General features: G+C 31.9%; 1 protein-coding gene across 1 annotated transcript; it reads right to left on the bottom strand.

Annotated features, from left to right (window-relative positions):
* Nucleotides 1-1,855: 1,855 nt before the first annotated feature.
* On the bottom strand, nucleotides 1,856-22,713 carry Bug22 (cilia- and flagella-associated protein 20). The gene is made up of 5 exons (XM_076467267.1): nucleotides 22,514-22,713; nucleotides 10,408-10,487; nucleotides 7,081-7,192; nucleotides 6,457-6,645; nucleotides 1,856-4,338 (listed from the first exon to the last, which is right to left on the bottom strand). Exons 1-5 carry the CDS (start codon nucleotides 22,595-22,597, stop codon nucleotides 4,222-4,224), a joined length of 582 nt encoding a protein of 193 aa, XP_076323382.1. The 5' UTR covers nucleotides 22,598-22,713; the 3' UTR covers nucleotides 1,856-4,221.
* Nucleotides 22,714-25,674: the final 2,961 nt, after the last annotated feature.

The following is a 25,674-nucleotide window of genomic DNA, read 5'->3' as shown; positions in this document are numbered from 1 at the left end:
AAACCCTAAGTTTCATCAGGATGTTCATTCAAGTCAAACCCTTATGACATGACCTTGGTACAAACATATGGGAATTCCAAAGAATTCAATTGTGAACAGGAATCATAGTGTTGAAATTTACATTCTTTAATGGTATGGAAGAATTAGCCCCACAAAATGAAAAGAGTGACAAAATATTATCTTGTTCTAACACTGTTGCACAATGGTGTACATATCAAAAATGGTCATTCTGAGAATCAGTATGTGCTACATTGTGGCTACATATTATCATTGGCTGTTACAAAGTAGTAGTTCTTTATTCCCTGTTAATGCATTCACCTGGTGGTACATATAAATAATGACATTTTTTGGTTTTCCACAACTACTATTTTCTGAAATGAACTTTTGACATCCAATTCTACCACTTAGGGTTAGTTTCTGTGACCAAAGAAATATCAGTGAGAATTTTAAAATTTCATTAACAGTTTAACTTTAACACAGAGAAAATGAATACAAATGGTAATAAATTTATAGTAAAAGTAATTACTTTTCAGGCACATTTCATTAACTTTTAATGATGTGAACCACACCAGCCAGCATTAACTAATAGTAAAGATTTTACCTTTTGTTCTGCCAGAAAACATTAATTTTTGTATTTTACTCTTAACATCATAATTATAGACTGGGTAATGTTAACATTAACTCATTATTAGACAATTTTATGAAACTGTTCAACATACTTTTCATCAACAATTGGTTAGGAAACCTACCAGGAATAATGCTATTTTAAATTTACTGTTAACTTTTAATAAATGAATGGTTGACAGGATAGACTGGGGAACATTTGAGTGCAAAGTGATAATTGCTCAATTAGAATGATGTTTTGCTGCATAAGGAGATGAGGAATAAGATTTGGGTTCCAAATTTCAAATAATTAGATTCTGAAAGGATGAACCAAGAATTATCTACTATGAACTGGGCAACAAAATTAATTTGAGATACTTCTACCATGTGGAAAATGTTTTAACTAAATTATTAAATATACAAAATAGGCATTTTCTTTATACACAAAAGAAAACAGTGACTGCAAATAAAATACCATGTTGGCTAACAAGGTGTAAAAAGAAAAGAATTATACACTTGCAAAGTTTAAATTTATGGCAACAATGGAAGATATTAATGGTTACTGAACATCAAAAGAATTAGTAAAACAGGAAATTATGAAATCTAAAACTGTAGGAACTCATTAGATTTAGTTAAATGGTTTTATTATGTTTCAAGGATTGTACTTTAAATTTACTGAGTACTAACTGATAACAATATCAGAGATTCAGATTTTACTGTAAACTCATTACATACTTTATGTTATAGAATTCAATAAATTAAATCCATTCAACAGGGAATTACTGCAAAAACTATTCAAAGGGTCCACTTGTTGTTGCACAATTATAATGAGAATGCTTTCAAATTATCTACACAGCTTTTGTGTATATTTAAATAAACAAAGGAAACAATCAATACTGTAATAATCCTGCTATTTCTCACTTTTATACTGATCAGCTACAAGTATTTGATCCTTAGTTTTAAAAACTCTAAAAATCAGAAACTACATCATTTACACTACAGTAAAAAATCTTAGCATACTATGAGTAGCCATATCCCTCAATCACCATTAACTTTTTTCAAATATATTTTTGGGTCAAAATTTAGAGTATGAGAACATTAATTACTAACTGAAGTTTTCATATTAAAAGCACATTTTAACATGCTTAGAAGAATAGCAATAGCATAGAAAATATGGCAGATGAGCTAACTTTCATTGTCAACTTGGTTTAAAAATCACTTAAATGACAGGTTAAGTAAGATGCAACAAAACTTGAGAGAAATAGTTTATTACAAATGAAACTTGATGAGCTAGATCAGCAGAGACAGCAACATCATCCAACGACACACCAACTAAACTATTTTCACACGGATATGAAGGCCAAAAGAAAAAATGACAGAACATCTATTCCGGAAGAGCATTGCCCACTGAAAAAGGAAGACAACTCCACATGGAATGCTGTGGTAAAGATCAAAGTTTAATGGTATGTTTAAAGAAAACTGCAAAGGTAAAGAAGAGGTTTTTGGGACTATGTATACTTCTAAGTTGGGTCACAGTCCAGACGTATACCAACTTTTATTGACATCAATTCAGCTATTTTTGAGAAATTGTACTGACAAACACACACACAGGGGGTTAAAACATAACCTGCAGTCAACTTCAGTGGTAAAGATAATTATCTATAGTAAAAATAACAATGAGGGTTTGCTTTAAGTACAAGGATTGTAATATTTTTTGTAGATATAAAGCAAAAGTGAAAAGGACATACTCAGCAGTGAGGCCCTCTGTATTAAAACTGTTTTCATTCATGTAGGTACAGAATTCTATCATCTCACATTATTTTGATAATTATCCTCCCAAAACAAGTATAGTTCCTTAAATTCACTCATCTGCAATGTTGCTTGCTCACCTTAAATATTTTTTCTTCAAATTCACAGTAAGCACTGTATACAGCATTTTTTCTTTACATTTACAAAAATAATTAAAAAGAATTTCATATAATTATAATTTTTGAAAATTTTATATTTTCCAGACAGAAAGCTGTAATAAAATAAGTAAAATAATAGTACACAGTGTTCACTTTTAAGTATAAAAAAATGCATATACACTAAATCAGAATATAAAACAACAAATAGTCATGATAAATTAATATTTATTTGAAAACATGAGAAAAGGCTAAGGATGTCTGGCTGAAGCAAAGGCTAATTTTTAAAAACTTTTCCTATCATCATCATGTTTAGATATTACTGCAGTAACTGTTTAAGTAACAAATATTTATTAGACATTATTAATTCTTACCATATACTAATACAACTTACTAATGAAGAAATATTTAAAATAAAAAAAATTATAATTTCATACACTAATGATAATCTTTTGTTATGACAAGTTAAAAACTACATTAATTCAGTTATGAAGTTAATTACCAATGCTATGATTACAAGTACTACTATCATGGTCACCTGTTGAGGAAGAATCTAGCTTGTACAATATGTAACCAACTTGAATATATTATGCTTAACATTGTTTTACTTTAAGTAATTTTCAAATAATTTTTCCCACCTCCAACAACAACCAGTTAAATTGCATGTGATACAACCAGTACTACTTAAATATGATATTGCAATTATGCAATTTTGATGATTTTAAACTGTTCTGAAAAAACCTTTATTAATTATAAAATACATTATGGCTCTGGAAAGAAAATATAATCACATTAGTGGCAAATAGGATAAAAGTTCATCTAAAAATATTTTAGTTTTTCAAGTCAATATGCAAGATCCAACTTCTTGGACTTTAAACTGTATATCATTTCAAACACATTGAAACATAACATGTTTCATATAAGACACCACTTACATGTCTGTTAATGCCAAAACATCTGTTTACTAAGAATTCAATGAACAATTTTATCAGTGTTAAAATTCTACACTACATCCATTCATGCAAATCAAGGCATGAGGTTCAAATTCATTTACCTTTTTTCTTTATTATTTTTAAAGGTCATACTTCATTGACCTTAAAAAAACATTTTATAAGTTATAGTCTTGGGAGTTCATAAATTCATTAGTGCATTATCAGCATATAAATTTAGATTAGACTTTTTATGTACATTTATTTAAAAATTCATTCAACTGCTAACTGATTATAAACTTGTCAATTTTTGAAAAAGTAACAATCTAACTGAACTGAGATAGATATGTCCTAATGGTAGTTCATACATCAGTGAACTGAACATGTTTTTACAGATTCTGGTAATTACTAACTGTAAAGCTTTTTAAATTAACTCATTGTGTAAAAGAAGTTGTCTGGTACAGATACATTCTAATGTTTCATTTTTATTTTTTCAGGAAATCATCAAGATAACCAAAATGTTCTGACAAGTTATTTTCAGTCCTAAAAACATTTCACTGCATTTAATAAGCAAACTGGGTATGAATGAATTTAAAATTTATTTACATGGAAATCTAAGAATAACAAAAACAATGTTTGTGAATAATTTGAAAAGTACAGGATCTTTCCTTCATAATTTTTTTTTTTTTTTTAGTTTGAAATTATTGCAGAAATTATGTGATTTGCAGTTTGAAATTTAAGCAAACAAACAAATTATGTACAAAAACTCAACTAAAGAGAAAACTTCAAGCTTTTGATTTACTTTGGACAGGTAAATAAAGCTTAAACTCTGCTGGAAGTTCATCTTCTGAATACAATCGATCAGAAAAGTATACTCTTCGAATTCTACAGTTGGCATGGATCTAAGAGAGAAAATTAATTAAAATGTTTATGAAATAAATTATCTTCATTATTAGTAATTAATGTTACAACAGTTGACTTGATTAAATTCAGTTAAGTTATGATGAAAGAGAATTTCTCACTCTTTAACTGTCTACCTTTCAAGGCACAACACATATTTACTGCTTAGTTCATGACCATTAACATGTAGGATAATTTAGTAGTTATTTCCTAATTCAGGCTGCAAGCGTGCTCAGACATGTGCAGAAAAACAGAGTATTGATTCCATAGATAAAGAATTTCTTTACGACTTGAAATTTACTTACCAAATGCAAGGCAACTTGTGGGAAAACTCACTATATTACTTCATTTTTTAAATGTAGATTACAAATACAGGTATGCACTGTTAAGATTACAGGGAGGCATAATGAACGTGAAATCAATGTTTTCTTGCTGCTCCCTAGGTATTGCTAAAAAAAATTTAGTGCCCAGTGTAGCAGTCTATATAATCTATAATAAATTTCACATCACTTTTAAACATGGGTATCCAGGATTCCCCATTTTAAAAAGCAGACATCACTGATTTATGCAAACAAAAAATCAGCAAGAATGGGCAGAAAACCCTCTTTGTATGCTTTACTCATAATAGTTTGTGAGTGACAATACACCACTGAATTAAACCTATGAATAGCTAGAGACATGTAAGCATATACCACTAGACATAATAGTTCCACTGGTATATTGTACAGGTCAGAGTAAAAGCACACTTGATCAGATAATGTTCAGTAGTCATGTGTGTAAAAACCACACATCTAAATGATGCTACACCAACTGAAAAATTGAGGATTGAATGGTAAGAATCAGAAGGAGATAGCTATGCCAATAAAGATGTCATAATATCATTGGTGAAGGGTGGTTACATGCTACATACATGTCAGAAAGTGGCACAAAAAGTTTCCAGCAATGCTCAGGGTGCTGAAAGAAAATTGAGATAACTTTGTATGAAAAACAGGCAAGACTGTACAGAATGTTAGAGTGTTCTTAAAATTACATAGTACAAAACTACTAAGGCAAAATACAATAAAAAAAAAATCAGCTTTACCACACAACAAAGCAACAACCAAGAAATTTAATGCTACAGTCTAAGAAAATGTAAATGAACTTTATTGGATTTTCAGTTTCAATTCAAATCTGGGATTTTGTTTATTTAAATATTGCAATGGCATACTAAGACATATGTATAATTTGAAAATAAGTTTCATCACAAATCTGAAATAAAGCAGATTTATAAATTTCAGAGCACTGCTGTAGCCATTCTAATCACAACACAAACTGTCCCTGTTCACAAGAAAATGTAATGAATGACCAAATTACATGAAGTAACATCATTTCGTACTAGTTCCCAAACACACAAGACTTGTCAAACTTCTCTCTTTCTTATGCTTATCAAAATAATTTTGTATTCATTCTGAAGATTATAATAATCTTTGCTTATTATTGCATTAGTTCATTGCAAAAATATTTTTGCAAACTAATTGGAAAAAATTACAGATCAATAATTTTTTTTTATCTCGATTAATCACAATGATTTGTTGGTTTAAATAATGACCATTCCTTTTTGCATTGGAGCAGAAGTGGCTCTTAAAAATAAGAAATTATACATATATTAAACAAAAATATTAAATCAGTTAAAACACTTGATTTAAGGTTTATACAAAAATTCTAGCAACCTTTAATACAATGTATTCCTAAAGCTGCACAAAGTCTGCAATCAATTATACAACTGTCACTTAGATCCATCTGAATTTTGTTTACTCATCTTTACTGTATGTTTGGGTTGTAATGTTAATTTTTACATCACAGCTCAGAAAGCTTAAACAAATTTTGAACATAAACTTGTATTGAAATAAAAAAAACTTAATGAGAAAAACTTTAGATAACTAGATTTCACTTTAAAATTTCATATATTTCCTTAACTGTAAAACACTAGTGTTTGCACTGTTTATAACACATGAAATAATGTATTTATGCCAATTTAAAAAATTGTTCTAAGCTCTATGGGGATTAAAACATCAAATGCTAAAATTACAATAAAATCCCTTGCCTCTTTGAAAATTACATCTTCTAAAACTAATTCTTACCTGCACACGTAAGGTCTCGATATAATTTGTTCCGTATGCTCTTCTTGTGAAATCTGCTAGGTTAAACTGTATTTGATTCCATCCTTCATCTAGTCTCATTGGCATTGTACATATAAATGGTTTGACTCGTGTAGTGCTTTGGTAGTTGCTTGCTCGAAACCTTCTTCGCACATTTTTATCATCGAGTACCTATGAAATAGTATCAGTACGTTATTTTGAAAGGCTTAATAAGATATGGTATATTATTCACTTCTATAAATTTTACATTTATGTATATGTGTATTAGACAATTTTTAGTTATAGTTACCAACATTTTAAAAATACTGGAATAACTTAGAATACAACACCAATTTTTTACTTCTATACGCATTGCTATCAGAATCATAGCAATCCAGGTTGCTGTTGATGCAGATATGTTAAGTTAAACATATTAAAAAACTAAAAATAATTCATTTCAATCATGACTAAATCAATTAACAAACTATATCTTTTACTAAATAAGTAAAATTCTGGAATTTTATTTTTAAAAAAATTTTGTCGAAAACAAACTCTCTAATACAACACATTTTTCTTCCTGAAACATCACTATGCATCTTAAAGACAAACTATATGCAGATGTGTTACCTGTACTTCAAAAGTAAAATACTTTTTGAGGTTCTTGATGATCATGACTAGAAAAGGTAGTTTTATACCAAGGGTCTTCTTGGGATCAGCTGGACAGGTGATATATGTTGTACTGTTGATAAGTAATATGAATCTTAATACCTTTTAATTTTTCCTCATTATAAATAATTGAGATGCTTGATACTGGTGGAATTTATACATCTAAATTTTAAGAGAAAACCAAACTTTACTTCACTATGACTTTTTAACAGTGATTTATACATTTTATATGCTATCTCACAAAGCAAATAAGAATATTTAACAGAACTTGTGCAACAAAGCAGAACATGAAATAAATTTGTAAAAATGAAAAAAAATCAAAATCAAAAGTTGCAAAGGGAAATTTTTTTAATAATGAATAAGTGTTAAATTTCAGGAAATTATTAAAGTTGACAAACTTTTGATTAGATATATTTTACAGGTCTTACATTTCGTATTTTATGCATGAATTTCGTAAGAACAAAGCACAGTTAAGTAAATCATTTGTTAATTATAATCTTATATGCCTTTTTTTTTTCAGAAGTTATAGAAACCACTGACTTGATATACAATTATATATAAACAATTTTTAAAATACAGTATTATATAAAGAAAGTTAAGCAGAGTAACTAGTGAAATCTCACAAAAAATAAGGTGTTAGAAGAAATGGCACAAGTGTTTTGATGTAGGTACTGTCACATGTTGACATCTGGGGCATCACACTGTGGCTTCTGTTATATATTTCCAGTGGGTATAAGTGAATCTATGATTGGGAGCATAGCTCATTCAACTAACATGAAATCAAAAGGTGTGCAGAGAAGTGAATTGGCAAAATGCAACATTAAGTTTCATGTGGGACCAAAATTCTTTACACTAGATGTCTGTTTTGTTGGCAGTAAAATTTCACCAATAAATGGACAGCACACAATGCACTTGTTTCAAAATAATATATCAAAAGCAAGTTAAATGTATATACAAATGTTCGTTACACAGTTAATCACTGTAATTGTATTCAGAATTTTAAATTATTTTTCATCAAAATCTTCACATGCAGGTTCAATTACTTTAGAACACCATTAACAAGACAAATTATTCTTCTCTATCTCAGTTATTACAATACAAGGTTGTGATACTGAACTTAAAATCACTACTATAACTGTTGGTTACCACAGGTGTATCTAGAGCTTTAAATAATTGACTTGTTTTCATCAGTCATAACAGGTGGATTAAATTACAGTGGAACCCCTCTAAAGCAGCCACCTTCAGGACTGAGACAAACTGGCCTGATTAGAGGGGTTCTACTGCACATAATTAGGGTTTATGTAAACAAAAAAGGGACTATGACTGAATGACAGCTTTCAAGGGGCGACCGAATCTGAGGGGTGGCCGCTTAGAGGGGTTCCACTGTACCTTAGAACACTCTTTGACAAGATAAATTATAATTTCTTTCATCTATTATTACAATGCCAGCTATAAAACTTTTAATTTCAGAAATTGCCCCAATACACTCTTTATGGTTAAACTCACAACCACATAGTCTACTTCATTTTTTTAAATTTTTACTTTCTCTAACTTATAATTTAACTTCCTCTCTATAACTGCTTGTAATTGTAACATATCACACAAAAAATTGTAAGCAACTAGCCCTGTAGTAATAACAATATTACTTGTGATGAGAAAATGTTAGAAACTTTGAGAAAGATGATGCCAAAAATACTAGAAAAGCGTTGGACAACAATTAAACTACATACACAACATATAACTCATATACAGTTATGTAATGAAACATAATAATTATCACTTTCAAAATAATTAATTTTCAACACTCATTATGAAAACTAAATAATCATTAAATATTAAATCACTAAATAAACTAAATAGCAACTTTTAAACTGAACAGTATTGTTTTTCCAACATAAACCAAAAGATATATTACCAAGGTAACTCTTAGATAATACCTCAAAATGCATAACATCTAAAGGTTCTTTCCAGAGTTACTGTGCACAAGCTCATAAAATACTTAAGGTGTCGAACTGTACCTGTGAGAGGCTATATAAAGACAGACCACCAATGCCTACTGAAACTGTTGAGATCAGCCATGTCATAAGTGAGCAAAAGTGTTTTTAGATGTAACATAATTATGCCATCTGATGTTTGAATTTGCCAACTTCAAACGTTCCTAAGGCATTTTGGTTAACTTTTTGAATGTTTCTTTACAAAATACAAGCTCAAGCACTAGAAGTGACTAATTTAAAAATATGCTGTTTTTTATTGCAGTTCTTGATAAAAGTAAAAGTTCATGACAAAATTTGTTCATATCTTATGGACTGATGAAGCACACTTCATTCTTTAGAGACATCAACATGCACAAATGCATTAGGTGATAGAAACTAATTCATATCTAACACTTCCTACAGTTAAGGAATTGCTTAAACAACACGTGACATTCAAGTGATAGTGTGGTTTCACATCCATGTTATTAGACCATACTTTTTCTACAGAATCACTAGCACATGAAATGCAAATCTGCAAGCAATTCTAAATTGTCCTATGTGGTGCTCACAACAATGTACTATATAATTCCATGCTCCAGCAATACAATTTGATAGACACTATAGTTTTCATGCAGGATAGTGACCTTTGGTAACCAGGTGAAATGCATCTCAAAGGAACACTTTCAGAACAGAATAACTTCACATCACTTTAATTATGAATAGCCACCTTGTTCACCACATCTAATACCAGTTGATGTTTGGTTGTTGAGGTACCTGAACTCATGTGAAAACACTAAGAAGCCTTGCACTATTTCAGATCTCAAAGATGCAGATGTCTAGGAAAAGGCCAGCATATCAAATGAGATTCATATTGTTGCTGAAATGTCCTTCTGGGTAAGCATATTTTGAATAGCTATTGTAATCTATCAGACATTAGGTCAAAGTGGCACCCTTGGTAACAAGCAACAACTGTGGACTTTTGTATAATGCCCTTAACAGCCCTGTATAATTTCACCTTATGCCATAATGATATAGCATGTGGCACAGTGCACTGATAAATTTTATTTATAATAATCATAATAATGATTATTCCCTTAAATAATGGGAATGTTGTAGGTAGCAGCATCAACTGATGATGGCTGCCATTTAAGGGTTAGTTTAGGAGTGTGAAAAAGAAATAAATCAGTGAAATTTGCTTATTTCAAATGCAAATTGGCAGGAAGTAGCATTTATGTATTCTTATTGAACTTTTGTCAATAGCGTTGTTACCATCATAAAAGTGTCTTTGCATCTCATAGAAATTTTGATACTTTACCTAACATTAGTGCCAACAATTTCCAAAACAAGTGACTGAATGTCATTGTCAGTTATTCGTTTTATGTGCCCATTACGAACCTACAAAAAGAAACAAAAAAGCATATATTTAAATATTTATTTTATACAGCATGTAATAAAAGTTATATCTAAATCCTTTAGGATTATTATTATTATTTATTTAAATTTGATAATTACTACTTTGCATAGCTTCTATACAGTTAAACTTAATCAAAACAAGACAACAGCAATATTATTAGCTCCCTGCATACATTTCATAATTATGCCATTAATAACAAGCCTGTTACTTTCATTCCAAATTTATTTTTCAATTATGAAATTCAAAACAAAAACTTGTATCAAATTTTTATAAAGCCCAACATTTATCATTGAAATAATATAATTATTAAAATAAATAAATTAAAAGTTCAACAATAGGGGTGAGAAAACACATAAATGTTGTTTTTTTTTACCAGGAAACATATTTCATACGAGCACACAACTTTCTGAACCACTAAGAGCAATGACCTACCAAACAACTGCTGTGCAGTTTCCTGTGTGTACCACAAGCTTTGAACAAACTTCTAGCCCCACACCTCTCTGTGTTTTGCACCAGTCTGTGATCCAAGTGCTATAATGCTATAGCCCTCATGTGAAAACAACACAACACCTATGTGCAGTTGTATGTCTGTGGATTTACAACACTGAATCAGTGGTTTGATCCCCCAGTGGACACAGCAGATAGCCCAATGTGGCTTTGCTATTAGGAAAACACACACACACACAGTAACCATTGTATGCACCAGCATATGATCATCACCTCATTCTCAACAAGTCAAATGAAATGCAGTAAAAATTGGGAGAAAGAGTGGGAGACATTTATCTGAAACATAGATTCAGATAAGGAAAATGTTAACTTTAAAAATATTAATTACCTTTCTCCATCACAAAGAGCTAGAATCCTACACTGAGATGGTGGAAGAGCCTGAACTATTAATAACAAATATGAACTCCTTAAAAACAATTAAAAAAAGCCTATGGGTCAGTGGGGAGTAGCTGGGAGTCATGTTGTATGCAGGAGAAGAAAGTGCTGAGAGACACTGTTGTACACTTTTGGGTCATTCCATGTCAAATCATCCAGGGGACTACAGGTGACCCCCACAGAATGCCTTGAAAAAATTCACATGCTCTCATCTACCCATATAATGAAAAATTTCCAAAGAGTAGATCAATATCTCTAATATTTTCTGATTTACAGCCCTGTTAAATTTAGTTAATTTGTTTTTATTTTTCACAAATTCATTTTCAGGCAACTTTGGCTGCTTAAATATTCAAGAGTAATGGTGGGAGAATGCTGAAATTTGTTACACTGACTGAATTAATGTCACAGAATTCAAAAATGGTCTCAAACCAAGTTTATCTCTCTTAGGATTTGCATAGTGAAGCTGTAAAATCACCTGAAAACCCAAAATCATAAAAAACATTGGTTTATTTAATATGCCATAGCTCTAAGACTTAATATGATACAAAGCTGAATTTTGTTTTCAAATTTCCTATAACATACCAGTTGATAAATAAGCAATTGTTGTAATTAAAAGTCTATTAGATCTCCTGTAAAAAAATGTAGTTGCATGCAACTTATGATTTAGCTAAAAATAGCCCTACTTCAGGTCACAGTTTGACCATGTCACCAGTTATTCAGCCTTTTCAGATTTTAACCATTTATTCTTATATGTCTGAATATGATCTACAAAAACAAATCGGTATGGTGTTCAACCTACTTTTTGAGCTATAATTTTTTAAAGTATCCTCTGACCATACGTTTTTTATTTTTAAAAAATTCTGTTCAGGTATGTTACTGTGTGCAAATATATCTATACAATTTTGAAAAATACCTGTCAGAACTTTATGAATCCCACTGAAATATTCTAACCAGTCTTTCACAATGTTAAATAATGAAGTTGTAAGAAACAAGAAAGAATTAATTCATTTCTGAACAAGATTATTAGCATAACTAGTTAGATCACATGGCAATGCAAATATATTGTGTATGCTTTACAGTTATGCAGATATGGCTGAGTTTTAAGATTCATAATATAATAAATACAAAGGTAAATCAGACACAAAAAGCAAACTGCTACAACAGAGGATAACTGAGAAAGATTCTAGTCACACCAAACTGCAATAATCATGACAATAAAATGTTTCAAAAAACTGCTTTGGCAATAAATTAGCCTTAACAACATCAAATAAACATTGCTTTGTTCAGACAGCTTGAATAAATTTCTGAAATTCGAGTCTGATTATGTTGAGATCATTTTAACTTAGAACACAGTGGCAAGCACTACTGCCTTGCACAATAGGTGCACTTATCAGACAAAGAATATGTTGGAAAGGAATCCAGCTTTCATCTTTACGTGACCTTGCAGGCCATGAGAACAGTTCGTTTCTTGATTTCTTCATAAATGACACCAACACATTGGAATGTTCATCTTATCTATCTTTTATGTTTCCCACATACCATTCATGATCGTATATGCGTGCCACATATTTCCTTGGCTGATAATTGTAATTGCTATCATTAGACCCTATTTGAGATCCTGCAATATCACTTTAACTGCTACTACCAACAGTTACAACTGTGTACACATCATCATCTGATAGCCTTCTCATATACAATTTGTTGGTAGAGTGGGGAATAAAGCTATGATGTGACCTAATACCTGCCACAGTTTTGCATTTTTCAAAGTGCTCAAGTAGATCTAACTTTACACAATTCTGCAGAACTGATTCCTGATTGACAAGAAAGAATTGAATGCCCTGAATGTGGTTGTTTGCCCAATGGTACATATCAGAGACACTAAAATTTGATAAGTTATTATTTTTCACAACGTTGAATTTTTTGAAGATCATGTTCAGAGATGTAAGAATATATGGTAAAGCCTGATTGGACTATTTGAATGGGATTCATAAATTATTTCAAAAAAGTATGGATATATTTGCACACAGTAATTCCCCATGAATTGAAGTGTTTTTTTTTCAAGTAAACTACGTATGGTCAGAGGATACTTTAAAGAAATTATAACTCAAAAAGTAGGTTGAACACCATCCTGATTTTTTTTGTAGATCATATTCAGACATGTAAGAATATATGGTAAAAATCTGAAAAGACTGAATAACTGATGACATGGTCAAACTGTGACCTGAAGTAGGGCTATTTTTAGCTAAATCATAAGTTGCATGCAACTACATTTTTTTACAGGAGATCTAATAGACTTAATTACAACAATTGCTTATTTATCAACTGATATGTTATAGAAAATTTGAAAACAAAATTCAGCTTTTTATCATATTAAGTCTTAGAGCTATGGCATGTTAAATAAACCAATGTTTTTTATGATTTTGGGTTTTCAGGTGATTTTACAGCCTCACTATGCAAATCCTAAGAGAGATAAACTTGGTTTGAGACCATTTTTTAATTCTGTGACATTAATTCAGTAAGTGTAGCAAATTTCAGCCTTCTACCACCATCGCTCTTGAAGATTTAAGCAGCCAAATTTGCCCCGAAAATGAATTTGCCAAAAATAAAATAAAATAAATTTTACAGGACTATAAATCAAACTATTAGAGATATTGATCTAATCTTTGGCAATTTTTCATTATGTGTGGGTAGATGAGCATGTGAATTTTTTCAAGGCATCCTGAGAGGGTCACCTGGAAAAGTTTCCAAAACCTGGATGATGTGACATGTAATGACCCTTTTATATTTCAAACATGTAGTGTACCAAACAGGCCTTTTACAAGGTGGAAGGCATAGCTTGTACAGAAAACTCTGTATCAACATCTCAAGCAGCTTGGAACTAAAGAAATAAGGATCCTTTCACATTTCAATAGAAAAATGACTGGGCATTGAGGAATAAACATTGGTAGAACATGTGTGCTTGGAAAATCATCATCTAGCACAATCATGTAAAACATGATTTTATTGAGAGAGGGTGGAATGGGCTATTATTACTAAGACCAGCAAGCATGAACTAGGCATATGAGCATGACTACACTTAGTGAAGAAATGGGGCCTGGTCAAGTATATAGATATTAGTAACATAGTCTTGCAGAAAACATCTTTGTAACAGTAAGCTTTAACATTGAGCAGGTGTGTTTAACATTTTCCATACTTCCACTTGATGCAGATCTCAGGTAAGTAATCCCTGTGAGGTAATGCTGACCATTCAGTGAGATCCAATAACACTAAACATGACTAGTGTTGTTTTGTAGTTCTAAATGTTAGCATTAAGTTTGTTTTTTTCTTGTTTTCCTCCTTTTTGGTGTGTTTTTGCCTCCTCCTTGTTGGTTTTCTTGCATGTATGAGTTGTCAATACACATACAATGGTATCATGAAATGTAACAGGAGCATCAAGAATGTATAACAACTGACACAGCTAGAAACTAAATTCAATATGCAATATTCACAAAACTATAACCACTACATAGACTGGAGAACAGTAACTGGTGGGAATTAAGAACCAGAGTCACATGAAGCTGCTTAGTAATGGAAATCAAGAAAGATGAATGTACTTAGGTTTAGTCCACTTACCAACCTGCCATATATCAATATTCAATATATCCAAGGGTCACCATCAAAAAACAAGCAAGAGAGGCTGGAATATGATAAAGTTGAACAGAGGTAACATTAAAAAAGCAGTCAGACCCATCCACAAATAAATATGCCAGTCAGATAAGCTGACATATCCAGTAAGTGAAAATGGAAAAGTAATGGAAGAGGTAGAAACCTATGAAAAAAAAAGTCACTGGTAGTGTGTACAAAGTAAAATATGTAAAATTAGGAACTGCCAGGAAGACTGAAGCAAGAAGTACACCCTTGCTGACAGTCACCTGAAGTTGGCCTTTCCTGGGTTCAAGTCAAAATAAAAATTAAAGTGTGAAAGAGAAATCGTGTTAAAACATTAAAATGTGTAAAAGAAATCATGCTAAAACACTATATATTCTGATAAAAAACCTTAAATTAAGTGTAACAGACCAATGGCTCTTAAAAATGTAAAAACATGAGTGGGATGGGAAGTATCACCTATAACATGGGCCAAAGTGAAGGGCAAACCCGCCTTACAAATATCTTTAAAATGGTGTCGTCATTCTAGGTTGTAAGGACAGCATGATAATAAAATGTGGATGTTTGTGATCTGAGTGCCACATAGGGCAAACACATTGGTGCAGCAGTTCCAGATAAAAGGAAGTGATGGGTTAAAAAACTGTGACCAATGCATGGCCTTGCCAAAACAACCTCCTCTCTTCGATCCTTACAGAAGGAAGAGGGCCAAAGACCAAGAGAATGTTTGATTTGAAAAGGCTTGTTATTGTGTTGCTCATTTCAGATTGCCTGCCATCTGTTTTACAGTCTGGATTTGATAACTGGACCATAGTCCATGAATGGAATGGGTACTGGGATGATAGATCAAGAACAGACAGACTTTGCTCCTCTGTCGGCCAGCTCATTCCTACAAATGCCAACATGACCTGGTATCCAAAAGAATTGGACGGAGACAGATGAGAGAGAAAGATGGGCCAGTTTGTTTTCGATATTGATGAGAAGAGGGTGGTGACTATCATGGAATGATTCCAGGGCCAATAGACAGCTGAGTGAGTCTGTATATATTGTACAATTTGTATATTGCACTATTTCAATATGATTTAGGGCAAGAGAGATGGCATACAATTTGGCAGTGAAAACAGAAACTGTAGGGGGGAGTCTGTGTACCACAATTGAACTGTCACAAACCATGGTTGAGCCCACTGAATCACCCGATTTGGGACCATCTGTATATGTAGGAATAGATGGATCATATGAAAGATTTTCAGCATAAAAAGAGTGATATTTCCAATCAAGTGTATCTGCTTTCTTCACATGACTCAAATATATATATATTTTTTTTTTTTTTCAGATTTAGGGGAGCCAACAAGCCCTTCTGAATAAAAAATGGGGACATCTGCCCTAGAGGTTTGTCACTTAAGGAATGCAAAATTAGAAATTGCAGGACAGATTCAAGTGGTGAGTTAGGCTGTACAGATCTCATCAACGCATGGTCATTTTCCAATAGTTGGGTTTTTCTCGATGGTTTCAAGTTGTGTTATATTTGTTATTTTAGGAGTATCCATAATAAATAGAATATCCCACCCACCATGGAGCCCTATAAGTGGATGCACTAAAGTGCCTTAAGGGCACTGCAGCAATGCCAGGGTTTTGTGAGCACTATACCTAAACACCAGTGTCAGACACAAGGTCCATAACACCCCTTGTGGATGTCCTATGCTGGTACTCAGTTGACCCTGGCTCAAATGGACTAGCCAATTGATCCTGGGGGCCACCCTAAGACTGCCTGTTTACAGAAATTCAAGGCAAAAGTGAAAACAGCAATAGTGGTTTGGATCCCTCAACCACTAGGATTCTCACCTCCCCTTCACAAGATACCACACATGGCAAACATGCAGGTGGATGTTTAGATCCCAGAGGAGGTAAACTGTAAGAACAGAACCTTCTCTGGGAGGTTCCCTCACCATGTACAGGAATCCACATCGAGGGAAAGACCAGAAAAGTGTTGAACCCACATGAACTTATAATTGACTGCCCATTAAAAAAAATTTTAATAGACTATAGACATAGAGACAATCAGCTCAAAAGGAAAGAAGTGATCACTCTGCCTGAGTCTTGATGGCTAAGAAGGTGGAGGAAGAAGAAGAAGTACTAAATACCTGGCAAAATCTTTCACCTGGAGTACTGTCAATGCTCTGGGAATCAGCTACTTTCCGGCCATCAGAGAGCAAGATCAAGAGGGGGACAGAATTATATTGAACACTAATCTTTCATATCTTGTCCCATATGATTTTGGAAATGATCAGAGAGAATACGCTCTGCGTAGCAACTCCTCCCATCAATATCAGCACTTCTCCAGAGGGGATGATGTCCATTAAGGTCCTCCAGAATTAAAAAAAGAGATGGCAACTGTTCAATGAGAGCATCAAGGTCTGATTGATCATAGGTCTCTCCAGGAGACAGGTAGAGAGAACAAACAGTGATAGTACGACCCAGGAAACACAGATAGCTACAACCTCCTAGGATGTGTCAAGTGGCAATGACAGGGTGGGAACATGCTGATCAACCAATAGTATCACCCCCTCCATGCACTCATCCATCTCGCAGCATGTCATTTCTGTACAAAGAAAACTGCCAAAAAGTGACTGTATCAGCAGGTTTCAGAAATGTTTCCTATAAGGAAAGACACAGAATGGTCAGAAGCAATCAGTGTTTTGATGTCACCCAGATTAGAACATAAACATCGACAGTTTCATTGTATCAAGGTGACCATTTTTATTCATGTGCAAGTGAACTGGGTGGAGAACCCTCAGTTTAAAATCATGTCTTTTTTTCTTTACTGTCTTTTTCAAGGGAGGTCCATCAACCTCCAAGGATCCTGCCCTGGGTCAATTGGGCAGGTTTTTGCTATTGGAAGAGGATTCCAGCAACTGAGGATGTAAATACCCCCACAGTTGAAAAGGCAAGCATGTTTGGTGCAACGGGGATTCGAACCTGTGACTCTCAGATTACGAGTCAAATGCCTTAATCCACTTGGCTATGCAGAGCCTAATATCTTTTGAAATATTCAATTTCAACAGGATGTAACTCGCATTTTACACATAAATCCATCCCCTTCCCTCTCTTCAAAACTCTATTCCTATTAAACAGCCTATAACCCTGTATTTCAAAGAACATTCTGCCATCAAAATCATCTGCACTAACCATGTTTTAGTTATTCTCATTACATCAAGACCTCCTATTCATACTGGTGCTCTAAAGTCATATTTTATTTCTTATACATCTAGCGTTAGAATAGTAAATATCAAGCTCATTCTTAGAACCACTTCTATACTTCCTATGCTAAACATTTATTTACATCTTTTTTTTTTTGCATTTAGTTTGTCTTGACCCTCATCACTATCTAGTTCTAGTTTAAAACTTTCATTATAACTGAGTAAACAGCCCTAACAAATAAGTAATTCATGATGACAAGAATCAAATAAAACCCACTCATGCACCCATCACACCTAACTATGAGTTCTTAATATCTACACTAGATTTAACCACTGCATTTATAGCCTGAAAATAAAAACTAAATTCTAAATAACAAAAGTCTATTGCCAATACTGTTAAGCCTAACATTTGAGAACCAAATATATTCACTTTTTTTTATCACGATTTTGTTCTCACACTAAAATAATTTTGTTCATCTAACTATACATAACTTAGAAATAGATTTTACAAATAAACAGTCTTTACTTTGATGTATATACAATACTAATGATATTAATACAATGTAATTAACCTGATTTATAACCTACCTATAAGATGAATATAAACTAATTAATCTAAGTTCAAGTAAACAAGTTAATCTTTAAAACACAAAGAGGCAATAAACTGGTCTTTAAGTTGTACTTCTTCAATAAAACAATGTATTGCAAGTTTTGCAAGTTACATCAAGTTGAATTATCATTAAGCTTAAAGTACCACCACACAACAAGACTAATTTAACACAGGTACAAGTTACACCACACAATCTAAACTCTAAACTAAAAACTGACTACTATTTTATTTACCAATCTTGCTAAATCTAGTTATTTTGTTAACTAACTGAAATTACTACAAATTACAATATTGATATTAAATACTTTTCAAAAATCTGTAATAGCTTAACTTTCCAACATCTTATATCTAAAAATAACAGTTAAAGCCTTTATAACATTTAATTTTATTTTCATGTCTTGGTTGCATTTTTTGGTGGATTAATTGATGACCTTGAAAAGCTGAATGTACTTGCATCACTTTGCTTTGAAAACTATGGTGAGAATAAGTATTATTAATGTATGGATGACATGGGACTTCCAAAGCTGTCCTAGAAAACACTCCTTTGAGAAAAGTAAAAATTTAAATGGATTCTTTATTTTTTAAGAAATCACTGATTTCCTTTTTAAATTCCTGAATGAAAATCGTGGTCTACACTACTGCCAATAGCAACTCATTTTGTAATTCAATAATCCAGTTATAAAAAATAAAATTTTCTTAACTGGAGCTTGTCTTTCCCAAATCTTAAACTTCTGTCCTCTTATACTTTTATCTTTAGAATACAGTACAAAAAAATCAGAAGCCTTTATGATATTAATCCCTGAATACCCTTAACTTTAATCAGATCATCTCTTACCCTTCTTTTCTCAAGGAAAACAAATGTAAGAAACCTTAAACTTTCTCCTGTACGATAAAAAAAAAACTTCAATACACAACCATTATAGTCTTTCCTTTAAACTCCTTTCAATAAGTGTTATTTTTTAGATATACAGACCAAAACTAATTAAAACCAACTTTGTAAATGCTACTCCAGCTTCAAAGTCATTTCTAATATATTTAAAAATTGTAACAGAAGTCTATAACATTATGCCTACAATTATCTCATTTCTTTTCTTCAGCAGGTACAGAAACCACATTCAATGTTTCTTAAATCTACACTGATAATTTACATACACGTAAATTGAAACCTGAAAGTAAAGCCTGAAGCACAAGATAGTAGGTACTTTTCTTAATAATTTCACTTTACTTTTCATGAGAGAAGAAAACCTTATTTCTTTTGCTTCTCACTGTTGATTAAAAAATACATTTAAACTTGCCTAATTAAGAAAAAACATTATGTAACCTAGCCAGTTTATGATGTTTTTCAATAAATACTTTCTGAAATTTAAAACACTCAATATGTTCATTGAATATCACTAGTCTGAGGTCACCATTATTTCATTAGATAACTAAACCCTGTCAAAATTTTCCACCATTTTTTGAACTATGGCATTTAAACCCAGTATCCATGTAATGGTCAATTCAGAGATGCAACAATGGATGTAATTTCTACATAGCCTTTAACCTTTACTTTTTAAAACATAACACAAATTGGATCATAAATCTATGAATTTCTCTTGTGTCAAAAGACTTTTGAAACTAACACTTAAAGCCCCAACTAATTGTGATGATTTTTCAAGGATAAACTTGTTTCATAAAGTATAGTGTCTTATTAAAAATGTTTCAAAAAGAAGCTTGTGTTAAGCTACTTTTAGGGATTCAGGATATACATTAATGAAACTAGTGGTTTTAGAGCATGTTCTATAGAATACAGTATAGTTTACCTATAAAAAAGCACTGGTGAGGTGGTATTCTTTCACTTTTTAATTATTATTGTTTTATATTTTATGTATTTTTTCCTACATTATTTAGTGGAACACTCTTATACTCATACTGTTACAATAATGATTAACTATGATCATATATAAATCAGTCTATAATTTCACATAAATAATTGGTCAGATGTTTAGTAGCAACTAAAAGGAGAAATGACATCTGAGAAGCCAAATGCTTGAGAACATAGCTTGACAAATTAAATTTCAAAATGAAAATAAAACACTTGAAGCTAGCCTTTACATCTAAATATTTATCAAGACTTTCCTTAAACTACCATAATTTAAATGCATATACCACATCTGAAAGCAAACAACTCCAAAGGCCATCCACCCTGTCAGAAAAATAAAGCTATCTTCTGAAAATGACTCTTATCCTGCCAAAATTTGAAATATATTGTCCCTAATCCTACCATTATGATGCATTAACACTATCAACTCTCTCAATTAAATCCTCTACAAGTCTTTCTTTCAGAACCCTTAACCTATCTTTTTTCTATGACAACATTTCCATCCAACGTCTTCCAGGTAATCTTTCTCCGAGTCCTTTCAGTATCCTTTCTAAGGAATGAAACCCAAGATTGGACACAATAATGAAGATGCAGTTCAGGTAATGAGTTGTACAATAAATTCAAGACTGAACACAAGACTACAAATATGACCTAGTCAATAACATATACAATAAAGTTATAACCTCTTTAAACTAGTATTCAATACTTCTGTAGAAACAACCTTAAATGCTATTCATTCTGTTACTAAATTTAGTTTTAAATTAAATATTGCTTGAAACTTGGTTAGAGCCTTAAAGTGTTGCATTTCACAATTAATCAAATAGTGCTTATTATTAAGTACAGTCTACAATAATTTGCAAAGTTAAGTTCTTTCACTTTTGGTTCTTCTACCTAACTTCTTGTGTCATTATTATACTGTTGAGTTAAAAGTTATGTTTTTATTATTCTTAAAGTAGAATAACAGATTTGTTATAGAACAACTGTCTTACTTTGCAGTATTGTAAATCACTGCTAAAGACCTGAATGAATCAAAATGTAATCAGCATACAGGATTAAATTCATGACCAGTGTCTATTTAAATTGAACACTGGGTTCAAAATAGGCATGAAGGTCAAGGCACTGGAATCTTGAATAACAGGTTATACACTAGTTGTTTATTAAATATTACAATTCTTTTCTCCAAGCATTAACAAAATGTGAATTAAAGGTTTTAAATACATACAACTTGAAATGCCAATTTAAATTTTTAATATTTTTTCTAAAATACTACTGTTATTAGTAATATCTTTTGTGTGTTGATAAACATATTATATTTAATACTTTAAAATTCATTTTTGAAATGTTCCTTAAAATTTTGATTCATAACGTGAAATCTCATATTTAAAATACACTTATGGGTAAGTTTAATTATGTTAGAGAAGAAAAAACTAAAAGAATTGACTTTTGCTTCTCCATTCTTGTTCAACACGAGTATGAAATGTTCACTTACTTATAAGCAAGCTAGAACTTCAATTTTTGTGCCAAGAATCTTTGTGGATGAGTTACAAAAGTTATAACTAGCATACAAGACACTAAGTATGGTGATTATGCTAAATGATTTTCAATGTACTAAAAAATAACAATAGTTGCTGTATTGTTAGCATTACAACTGCAACATAAATTTAAAATGTAAGCTACATCAATTAACAACCCAACAGTTTCAGCTAAACTATAAACCATTTATAGCTTATAAATGGTTAGTCTTAGTACTAAGTAGTATTGTTCAGTATTATTCGATCATACATGCTAAATATTACTTCTTTCATTATACCTTACCTTTTTATCCCAGATTTGTAATGGTTTACTGCCAATACTATATAAAATTGAAAGAAAACCACTTTGAAATGTATTTTTAAACATTTCCAATGACTTTAAATAGAATCCGACAAATGTTAACAAACTATCGCGAAACAATTCAAACACAGGAATTTGTCAAACTCTACCATTGGCGTGCCATCTGCAGCAATTGAGCGTGCGAAAAATTAATTAACTGAGAAAATTATAACGACAAATAAAGTGTAAATTTTATCAATAAAATAACATAAATTATATTTGAGGAAGAGAATAAACAAATAATACAGAATTAAAAGTTTGTAGATTGTAAAAGATTTAAGATTGTCAAGTAAAAAAGACCAGGAAAAACATGACAGAAAATTAGAAGAAAAAGATAAAAGGATTAAAAAAAGACTTTAAAAAAGACCAGAAATAAAATTGTTGGAGTTTTAAAAAATTAAAACAAAGATAGTTTATTTTCATGGAAGAAACCACTGGAGACAACATATGGATTGATTACAACAACAAATGTAAAGAAATGCAAAATAGCATTAAAAAGTGAACAGAGACTGTAATAATAAAGTGAAGAATAACATCAAAATTGTAATTACAAAACTGATGAAGTAAAGAATGACGTTAATGAATAGAAAAGCACGTCACTGAGGCAAAAATATACATTAGTGACAGAATAAACATCTGTGAAATCAATTATTAAATGCAAAGATAAAATTAGCCATATCTCTTTAAAAATTCTAAGCAAAAATGCCATGTACTTCCAAATATGGAAGAGGAGAACTTGTTTGATTTACACCTATTACCATTATTGCTGTGCTATTTGTTACTGAGGGGCCTTCTGAACTGCTTCAGCCACAATACTACCAATATCAGTCCTACATTTAATTAGCAGCTCATCATAACATAATAGCGAAACCACTAGAAGTACCATGGAAAGCGTGCCAAGCTCATTTTAAAAGTACCAGCTTTGACAATATTAGGTAACCTTTTAGACGAGTACTATAGCAACCATCAAACATTGGTCGCCACCTTGTCTAAGAGGTTCAGTGTTTCCCACCAAAAAGAAATATCCAGAGCAAAGATCTAGAGCAGCGTATGGAGGAAAGAAGAGAATTTAGCCAAGCTTACAGAAGAATAAAAAGGCTTTTCCCAGTTATCTGAATTGTATGCTCTTTTTCAAGCGAAATGAAGTGATGGATTTTTTGGCCTATGAAGAGCTTATAAATGCCATAACATTTGTAGATATGAGAATTAGGCTGAATCAAAGTAGATGTTCGTCTTTAAAGTAAAGACTGCAGTTGGCACTGGAAAGTGAATCCGCCAAAGCTGCAGATCAACTGCTAACAATGCCATCTAGAAGTCACAGGAATATTAGGTCCTACAGTATTAGAATAGAAAATTCCCTCCTACTGATAGTGAATAACAGATGAAAGTATTATGCTAGGCAACTGATTAAACAGAACAGAAATAATAAACCAGAAGACCACAGATGTTTAAAGCGTAACTTCCGGAGACTTATTTCTTGTAAGCGCAGACAAAAACATGTATGAAATAATAGCTTCTCTCAAAGGATAACAGAAAGTCAGGTTTAAATGCTGGTCAGCTAGTTAACTGTTAGTAAGCTTACAGCGAAACCTGAAGCATCGGGAAGATATAAAATTTTTTGAAGCCAGAAGTGTGAATCACTCACTGTTAGACATGCAAGAAAATTTTAATCGAAGAGAGTGTTATGATTTAGATGGTTTAAGCATAGCACGAGTATTAAATGTACTTACTTATAGAACTGTATTTCAGTTTGTGGCACGCCTATGGCGATACTTCACAGGGTGGATTTACTTAAAGATAAAGATACTTTTGATGAACTGGAGGATCTACTTATACGTGAACAGTTCGTATTCATGTGCCTCACCAATATGCCACTGTTCTTAAAAGACAGCACACCAAATGGACGAGATGATCAAGCTGGCAGAATAGCATAAGGAAACATATGGAAGACATATGACTGGCAGTTCCAAGAATAACCAGTTGAAGTTGAAACTGGGTGTGACTGACAAGAAGTAAAATGTCACTAAAGGTGACAAGAGGTTTGAAGAAAGGAGAAAAGGTGCTGTGCGTTTTATAACTAACAAGCAACTACAGAAATATTAACATAAAGCAGCTCAATTATTATAAATAGGTGATTGCTATGTTATTGTGCCATGTTACAGAACCTTGTAAGTTTTTCGTTGTTTTAACTGAATATTATTGCATCATAATATCTAGGAGGATGTAACATGTTCTAGGCCTGTGTCGAGGTGTAATTGCACGTTGAAATTCTAGTTTCATTAAAAGATAGATCAAGACTGCGTGATGTGAGTTTAACCATAAAGAGTGTAAAGTGTTGATTTTGAAAGTGAAATTATCACAGATTGTATTGTAACAAGATAGTATAGATGAAATAATTTGTCTTTGAATAGTGTTATAACGTAATTAAACCAGGCTGTGTGGACTTCGATGAAAAAAGACAATTACTTAAAGCTATGGATACAACTGCGGTAGCTAACAGTCATAGTAGTGATTTTAAAGTGAAAATATCTCAGACAGCGTTGTAGTAACAGAGCAGTAAAAAAGTTGTTTTGTCCAATTGTGTTATAAAGTAATTGAACAAACCTATGTAAACCTTTGACGAAAAGATATAATTATTTAAAGCTGTGAATACAACTGTGTTAAGTAAATATATAAAGAACATTTGGATCTCTGTTAGCTAAAACATCTATTGAGTTATTTTCTAAAAATGAGACAATTTTTATCTCAGTGTACTACAAATATTTGGATCACAAACGTGTATACACAGTAAGTTCAATTTGAAATTATGTTGACTGAATACAGCTATTGCCTGGAATAATTAGTAAACAAAGGCCAAAGAAGACTAAGGTTAAACTAGATTAGTAACATAAGCAAATGGATGGATGTCAGTGTGACTAAGATTTTGAAAGGTCAAAAAGACAGAAACTTATGAGAACTAACGCACAAAGCAGATATGGCACCAAGAGAAAGAAAGAAAAGGTTTATGGAAGTGTGCTGTCTAAGCGAAAAGTTTTTGTAGCTTGATTTTTAGGCGTCTCGGATAGTTCTTTATCTAAACCTTTAAAAGATGTCGCACATTGTTT

Source organism: Tachypleus tridentatus, chromosome 11, assembly GCF_004210375.1.
Source record: "Tachypleus tridentatus isolate NWPU-2018 chromosome 11, ASM421037v1, whole genome shotgun sequence".
NCBI classification, from domain to species: domain Eukaryota; kingdom Metazoa; phylum Arthropoda; class Merostomata; order Xiphosura; family Limulidae; genus Tachypleus; species Tachypleus tridentatus.
Note: the sequence above shows the minus strand (reverse complement) of the source record. Positions and strands in the feature narration are given on the sequence as shown.